Genomic DNA, 8,258 nt, shown 5'->3' on the forward strand with positions numbered 1-8,258 from the left:
ATTACAGGTACTTCTTACAATGAAACACAGGTTGGTTGTGACAAATTTCCAAAAGATATCTTTTTTTTTATATCAAAACATAAATTTTCTTAATTGTCTTACATGGAATTGTTTCAATTGCAGTATTGCTCCTGTGTTCCTCATTATTACCCTGCAACCTGAAATGGAGGATGAATGCTGGTGTGACAGAAACAGCAATAAAGGTTAAACAAAAATTATCTATTTTAAAAATGAAAAACTGGCTTACCAAGAATTTATTTTGTTTAATGGGAAACACTGCAGACAAAAGCATAGTTTTTCATTCACTGGTCAATTTTGAGATTTTGGGTTAGTTTTGCTTCCATAACATGTCTTCTTTCAGACTAGTGGAAAGAAATAACCCAGAATACATATTTAGGTGTTTATTTTAATACACTTTGTCTACATGTATGTGTGACGTTAGATTTCTCCTAAATTCACCAAAAGTTACCATTAGATAATGCCTCATTTTCATATTTAAACATAACATTTCAGGAAACTTGTAATACAAAAAAATCATCTTAATATAAGTAATCAACTGGGGACGTTTCATGGTGACATCTATTAGTTCACATGTTTTACCCTATTCACCTGAAGTGTCTTCAAAATGTATGGAATTTTACAGTTTTAAATCTTTTTCTAAAAATCTCCACTTCCGTAGCACCAAACTTCTTATTCTGCAGGTTTTTACAGAGGGGTTTGTTAATATATCATTCATAGCCTGATTTATAGAACATTTTATTCCTAAAAACATGGCGAAAATGGATTTATTTTATCACTGTTGACAGTATTTTCTGATTTATGGAGTGATAAAAAGAGGTATCAACAATTTTCTTTGTAAACCTTTGACTCAACAAAGTGAAACAAGAACTTTTAACCTGGCTTTATCCAATGTTCACATTTCTGTTCTGGAGATGTATGCAAATTAGCACAACTTTGATAAGATAATGCCTAATTTGCATATTGAATCATACAATTTCGGGAAACTTGTAATACAAAAAATAATTATCTTAATGTAAGTCATCAACTGGGGACGTTTCATGGTGATATCTATTAGTTGCATTTTTTACCCTATTCACCTGTAGTGTTTTCCCTTAAGGAAGTTAATTATCACCATAATAAAAGTGCAAAAACATTCCATAACCAAACAGAACAGAGTGCAAAAACAAAAGATTCAGACCATTGGAGAACACCCAAAAAAGAGGCTTTAAACAACTCATCCCAAACCCATAAGATGGAACAAGTGTTGTCCAATCATGGTCAGGAAGTCCACTGCTACTTCCTGACTGGTCGAGCTGCGCGTGTGTTCAAAACAGTCTCCGCTCCTGACCTCACTCCACTGAACACAGAGGGGGCAGTTTTGCCAACTTTCTCTGTGAAGAAAGAGAAACATCAATCAGAATATTTCACTGTTAATGAGGCAGTAAGAAGGGTTATGTATTACTGTGGATATGCTCTCTATAAATAAACACACACTTCATCCCACTGGGTGAGAGCCAAACACTGTTTGACAGGAATCTCCCATCATTACAACCCTCCTCTCCTCTCTGTATATGGAGTGGAAACTTGAGCACCATGAGGGAACGCCCCTCTCATAAACTCACAGCCATAATGTGATTTTAGCTTAACCAGATGCAGAAAACAAAACTTCCTTTCAGTTTCATCTTTAAGACAAGTGTCAAATCATATTTGCATGTGTGTTTATGTGTGTGTGTGTGTGTGTGTTCTCACCGCACTCCTCCATCACTTCAAGTGTCTTGCTCTTCGCTGGCCCACCTGTACCCAGTTTGCCCTTTGCTTCGGTTAGGTCCTCATCGCTCACCTCAGGACGCTCCATCTGTTCACCTTCTTCCTGACCTGGCTGAGAAGAAATAAGTGTTACAACACACACCTGTGATTTCTGGCTATTCAACTCTGCAGAAAGTTCTTTCAAGAATATGAGAAAATGTCAGAGGTCTTACTTGAGACATGTCGTTTGAGCAGTTGAAGATGTGCTGGAAGAAAATCTCTCGATCTTTCTCTTTTTCTCTTGTGAGATCAGCCCAACATGCACTCTCATAGAAACACAACCTAGCAGTGATTCTCCAGTGGACAACACATCTGTTCTCGAGACTAAAACATGACGCAATGAGTGTAAACGCTCCTCCTCTTCTCTGTCTCTCTGCCTCTGGTGTTTCTCCTGGTCTGCTGTCCTCCCTGCTGCTTCATCAGGAAATGATGAGATCACTGCAACAACTTGTGGCGTTACATTTCCCCAAATAAATCAAAGAGGTGCAAGAATGTGACAAAAGTATGTCTGCGTATCCTCCCCCCTGGTAATAAGTAAGCCAAGCAAATTGGACTCAAAGTTCAAAAGGTAGGACTCAAAAGATATGTAAGCTGGCTGTCTCAGGACATCAACAACTGGCGTATAAATACAAGATACATGTAAAGAAGAAGCAGAGAGGAGAAGAGAGGAGCTTTGCCCTGCTGCAAAAGAATGCTGTACCCACCCCTTCCTGCTCACTTTCCACAATTACATCATTAAGGAGCCCTCAGGGACCCTAAATTCAGTGGCGATTAGTACAGAGGGAGGACAAACAAAAAGAAAGTGTTTCCAAGCAACATGTCAAATAATCGCTGAACTCAAACCTACTTAGTTTCCATAAAGCTCATGCAAACAGTGTGTGCAAGCCCATGCTCTACAACGCGTATACTCCGTCACATTATACTGTATATTGTAGCAATGAAATTGTCACCAGTAACAAATGTCAAGTGGAGATGTACCATTATGCTTTGTTGGTGGTTTACGAAACACATTTCCTCCCTGCTTCTTCACCTTGTCAAAAACAAAGGATATGTGAACAGAATAATGGACGTGATGCTTTAGGAGATGACTGAACTGCTACTTAAAATAGCCTAGAAACAGCTGCTCCAAAATGGTGAAAGGCAAACCTTGGGAGACTTGGGAATTGGGAGTTTTGGTGATTATTAGACACACACCACAGATCCTTTGGGCTGCTTACATTTTATAAATCCATATTTTGCCCATTAAATAAATTATAATACCGCAAATATGAATGAGTTTGTCTTGTTTTACTTCTGTGGGACAAATCATTCCTTTAACAAATTCAACAGTTTTCTTAAATTGCATTCATTTCTTTATCGGCCACAATTGGATCCCAAAAACAGTCATGTTTGTTCACACTTGTATGATTCAACACAGGAATGACCCAGTGAAAACATATCAGCATCATAAATACACACATTGACATACAAACATGTGAGGTCAATTAAAGAAGTTGTTCCTTCGTTGCTTTCACACAGTCAGTAACTGTCAAATCAGCAGCTCTTGTTAGAATCCATCTGTAGTGAAACAGAAGCTTTCTTCCAGTTCAGTGACCCAATTTCCAGACTCATTTAAAGACAACCCATTATGCTTTTGTGCTTTTCCCCCTTCCTTTAGTGTGTTGTATAGTTTTTTTGTGCCTGTAAAAGGGAGTTACTCTCCCCGACAGAAACAGTGCTCCTGAACTGCCTAAAACGCCTTGATTGGAGTCCCGCCTTTCTTCTGTAACGTGGAGCTCAAACACAGCGTTTCAGACAAAGGGTGAAAAGAGGTGCTGAAGTACAGACGGAGAAAAATAAAGACTTTTTTTGAGTACTAAATCATGTAAACATGTTCCAGTAGAAACCCAAAATACAAGTATGCACCTGAAAATGAGCACAATAGGTCCTCTTTAAGAGTCTTTCTTTCTGTATTGAGGCAAGAGCTGAGTCCTCACAAACTGAATAAGTCTTGTCTCTGTGAAAAAAAAAAGTCACAAACACACCGAGTAGACACGCAGCTCCGACGCCGATATGGACCAGCCTCAGCATTGAGCCTCTGTCACAGCAGAACAAACCCTGCAACCAGAGAATAAAGAAGCTCAAGTTAGTGCCGATATGATATGCACAAGATTCAATATAGATATAGATATATAGATATTAGGGCTGTCAAAACGCAGATTCATTTTAACGCCACTAATTTCTTTAACACATTAACACAATCAATTTTTGGAGGTTGTAGCGGGCTCAGCTTTAAAGCTAGAGTGAAGCTTTTAAAGCTTGACCTCTGACCTCCATGTGAATTAAAATGGGTTCTATGGGTACCCACGAGTCTCCCCTTTACAGACATGCTCACTTTATGATAATCACATGCAGTTTGGGGCAAGTCATAGTCAAGTCAGCCCACTGACACACTGACAGCTGTTGTTGCCTGTTGGGCTGCAGTTTGCCATGTTATGATTTGAGCATATATTTTATGCTACATGCAGTACCTGTGAGGGTTTCTGGACCATATTTGTCATTGTTTTGTGTTATTAATTGATTTCCAATAATAAATATATACAAACATTTGCATAAAGCAGCATATTTGCCCACTCCCATGTTTATAAGAGTATTAAATACTTGACAAATCTCCATTTAAGGAACATTTTGAACAGATAAAAAATGTGCTATTGATCACGATTAACCATGAACAATCATGCAATTAATAGCGTTTAAATATTTTAATCGCTTAACATCCCTAATATATATATATATATATATATATAGAGAGAGAGAGAGAGAGAGAGAGAGAGAGAGAGAGAGCGAGAGAGAGAGAGAGAGAATAAAACTGTCACATAATGGTCGATATTTAGAGATAAACCCTGAGTAGAGAATGAAAAGACATCATTTTCTTGTACCTCAGACAGCGCTGTGACAACGGCACTGACAGCAAGTGCCAGTAGTAGGAACGGGGAGGGCAGAAGGCCTCGCAGAGGTTTCCATTGACTTGACTGGAAGTAACGGTGTATGTAAAGCAGGCTGTTCAAAATGCGGAGGCCCATGTTGAGGCAGTTTGCCAGTATGAAGCCCACACCGCCAGCCCACCATGTCAGCATGTAGGACAGGAACAGGAAAGACACAGACAGAGCCAGCATCACCAGGTTATACCTGAGGACGAAACACAAACAGTGTTAACTGACAGGTTACGTGATGTGTTATGACCGACTGTATATGGTTATTACGATACTTACTTGTCAACCTCTTTTTGGCTCATGGCAGCAAATACAAAGCACTCCGTTACACCATTTACAGCGAGCATGAGAACATAGAAGCTGTAGCATCGCAGCAAAGAGGGCCCTTTAACAACAACAAAACAAAAAAACAAAAACAAACACAGAGCAGTGACTAAGAACACCAAGCAAAGCAGAATATTTTTACATATATCCAATACAACTAGTGTGTTGTGGCTTTGTTACCTGCCCCACTGCTAAGTAGAGAGCCGCCATAAATGTCCAGAGCCAAGTGAGAGTAGGCGTATCCAAACGCTGAGATAATCAGACCAACCACCAGCACCAGTTTCAGCAGACACTCCAGGACCTCTGCTGCAATGGCAATGTCTTCCTGCAGACAAAACCCCACACCATGAAGTAAAACCAACGATTCCTTTCTAGCCGTTAACAAAGACTTGATTTGTGTTTATATCCAAGACTCGCACTTGTTTCTGACTTTTGACGTCACGTCCTCGCTCCAGCACTTTGGCAAAGAAGATGTAGAAGCTTTCCTCGACAGGAAAGAAGAAGAAGCGGGGCACCATGGAGCCCAGATTATTGACGATATCATAAACTCCCTGCTCTCCAAAGCTGAGGACGTTGAAGAAGGTCATGATGTACCGCTCACCCTCTGACAGGATCTGCTTCAGGAAGGACTGCTTGAAGAAGCTCCATGTGAGCCCGGCCAGAGTCCTATCAAGCAGCGGCTGTAAACAGAGCAATAGATGAGGATCATTAGTCCTGTACTTGTCAGTTTGATTTTGTGAAGATAGATCATGAATAATAAATAGTAATATCTTCTCCTGCCCTACTACCTCTCCATCAGCTCTACAGGGCAAGAGATCTCCAACACGGTGCAGAGGAAAACCCTTCTTGGCTGCCTCTTCAGAGCCTATGTAACGACTGAAGTAAACAACGTAGCACAGCACCAGGGATCCTGTGAACATCATCTAAGAAAAGCCCAAAGCTTAGAATCATCACATACAGAGGAAGTAATCACAGAAATAATGCAGAGGGGACTTCTTACCTGAGCAGCGGAGAAGATGTAAAGGCCCCATTCACGGGCAAACACCACCAACACCACGGTTATACTGCACTTAGTGATCATTGCCAAGCTCTCGGCGATCACCTTCACTCGGACAAACATGTGCGCTTGAGCCAGCACCCAGAGGGGCTCAGCCAGGAGCTCCTGCACTCCTGACAATGCAAACAACACCACAGCAGGGCCATAGTAAGGGACAGTCTGGGGGTCGGGGACCTCCAGGAGCCACAGCCACACACAGGTCAGCAGGGTCGCCCATAACACTCCCAGAGGAAACCTGAGAGGTAAGAGAGGCAGAGACAAGGTAAACGTCCAAGTAGAACACACAAGGTTAAACACACTTTACTCATTTTGTAAAATCGCTCAACTCACGTCAGCCATATGAGGTTGATAGCTTGTCTCCAGCTGTGCTTCGTCTTGGATCCCCCACTCAGACAGGCTCTCCGGAAAGCTTCTCTGGATAAAAATACTAATGTGGTGTACAGTAGTGTGAGCCTGCATAATAAAGACACACACACACACATATCCATGTTATATGTATATATGTATACATATACATGAGACTTCAGGTCGCATATAATGATGCAATGAGAATATTACTAAAAAGACAAAAATGTTGCAGTGCAAGTGAAATGTTTGTGTCTGTAGGCATAAATACTTTTCAAACTATATTAAGAAATCTCATGTACAAATTTATATGCCGGCTTAATCACTCTGAGAATGACATCATCTTGCGGTTGTCTAACGTCAGATTTAGCACTACACGGTACTAATCACAGCTGTGGAGGCACTGGTATAGTTCTTTATATGTAAGGCATATATGTATGTATATATTTATATTAACATTTATATTTTTAATATCTTTTAATCATGACTTTTTATAGTGCTTCCTGTATTGTAATGTATTATATGTATTGTTGTTGTTTTTTCTTTTTTCTTATCTGGACCTTGAGTCTGCAATAAAGTTTGAATTGAATTGAAATTGAATTGAATGTTACAGCAGCTGGTGCAGTGAAATGTGCTGGCATTGTCCTTCCATCTCAGCCCCCTGTCATCCTTACCTGACGTTGACAACACCAATCAGCTCTTTGGTCACAAACCTCAGTGTGAATGCATTCAGCAAGAAGGTGAGGATACGGAACAACACCTGAGAATAAAGAAAACGAACAACAACACCTGAGATTAAAAACAAACAAACAACAACACCTGAGATTAAACAAAACAAACAAACAGAGAATCATATTCAAGGTTTAACAAGACACAATTATTAGTTGACTGAACTTTTAAACACTGTGTGTGTGTGTGTGTGTGTGTGTGTGTGTGTGTGTGTGTGTGTTCATGTACCTGCAGCAGCACATTATATGATAACAGAGTGGAGGTATTCTTCAGTACTTCCTGAGAACTCATTGTGGACTTCCTGTAAGCTGCTGGAAATCTTTATCTAGTAGGAATTTGACAACCTTTCTGCTTTAGTATCATACTGTAAAAACTGTCAGTGTTGGCTGCATGAAAACCGATAACAATAGCGCCAAGTTCCTGATGGAAAAAGTGTGAGATTGCATTTGTCTGTAGAGCAGCAGCAGCAGCTAGAAGCTACAAGCACATAGCAGAGACGTGACACTTCCGTACACAGTATACGTTACGCCGTGACGTCAGAGAACGTTACGTCCAACGTGGTGTCGCTAGAGGGCGTAACCATCCTTCTGATAATCTGCATGTTAAATCCCTTGTATTGTGAATCTCCATCTCTATGCAATGACTAAATAAATGTTCGTTACCAACATGATAGATAGATAGATAGATAGATAGTTAGATAGATAGATAGATAGATAGATAGATAGATAGATATTTAGATAGATAGATAGTAACTTTATTGATCCCTAGGGAAATTCAAGTTTCCAGCATCACAGTTCCATAGTGCAAAACATGTTAGTAAAAAGGCAGTAAAAAAGTTAGTAGTACAAAGTACAAAGTACAAAAAAATATAACAGATATAAAAAATACAAAGAGATGAAGAAAACTGTTAAAACAGAATATAGTGCAGGGTAACAGCTGTGATACAGGACTATTAAAAATGTGAATATAGTGCAGAAGAGACTGTTAAAAGTTAGTATAGTGCAGAAGAGACCTTTTAAAAGTGA

The 8,258-nt window shown here is 39.9% G+C and overlaps 2 protein-coding genes across 2 annotated transcripts; both read right to left on the bottom strand.

The window, feature by feature from the left end:
- Positions 1–243: 243 nt before the first annotated feature.
- Positions 244–2,721, bottom strand: mustn1a (musculoskeletal, embryonic nuclear protein 1a). Its single transcript, XM_037775886.1, has 3 exons — positions 1,980–2,721; positions 1,750–1,879; positions 244–1,391 (listed from the first exon to the last, which is right to left on the bottom strand). The coding sequence occupies exons 1-3, from the start codon at positions 1,986–1,988 to the stop codon at positions 1,294–1,296; spliced, it is 237 nt and encodes a 78-aa protein (XP_037631814.1). The 5' UTR covers positions 1,989–2,721; the 3' UTR covers positions 244–1,293.
- A 285-nt stretch (positions 2,722–3,006) lies between these two features.
- rft1 (RFT1 homolog) lies at positions 3,007–7,775 on the bottom strand. The gene is given in 11 exon segments (XM_037775862.1): positions 3,007–3,833; positions 3,835–3,903; positions 4,725–4,974; positions 5,058–5,163; positions 5,283–5,427; positions 5,522–5,782; positions 5,891–6,025; positions 6,103–6,394; positions 6,490–6,612; positions 7,179–7,264; positions 7,462–7,775. Coding segments are annotated over 11 exon segments (1,626 nt in total). The 5' UTR covers positions 7,525–7,775; the 3' UTR covers positions 3,007–3,737.
- Positions 7,776–8,258: the final 483 nt, after the last annotated feature.

The sequence above is a fragment of the Sebastes umbrosus genome, chromosome 1 (assembly GCF_015220745.1).
Source record: "Sebastes umbrosus isolate fSebUmb1 chromosome 1, fSebUmb1.pri, whole genome shotgun sequence".
Lineage (NCBI taxonomy): Eukaryota > Metazoa > Chordata > Actinopteri > Perciformes > Sebastidae > Sebastes > Sebastes umbrosus.

Coding starts and splice junctions, on each gene's coding strand:
- mustn1a (XM_037775886.1), bottom strand. Junction 1,392..1,749: donor TGAAGTGATGGAGGAGTGCG/GTGAGAACACAC, acceptor CTTTCTTCACAG/AGAAAGTTGGCAAAACTGCC.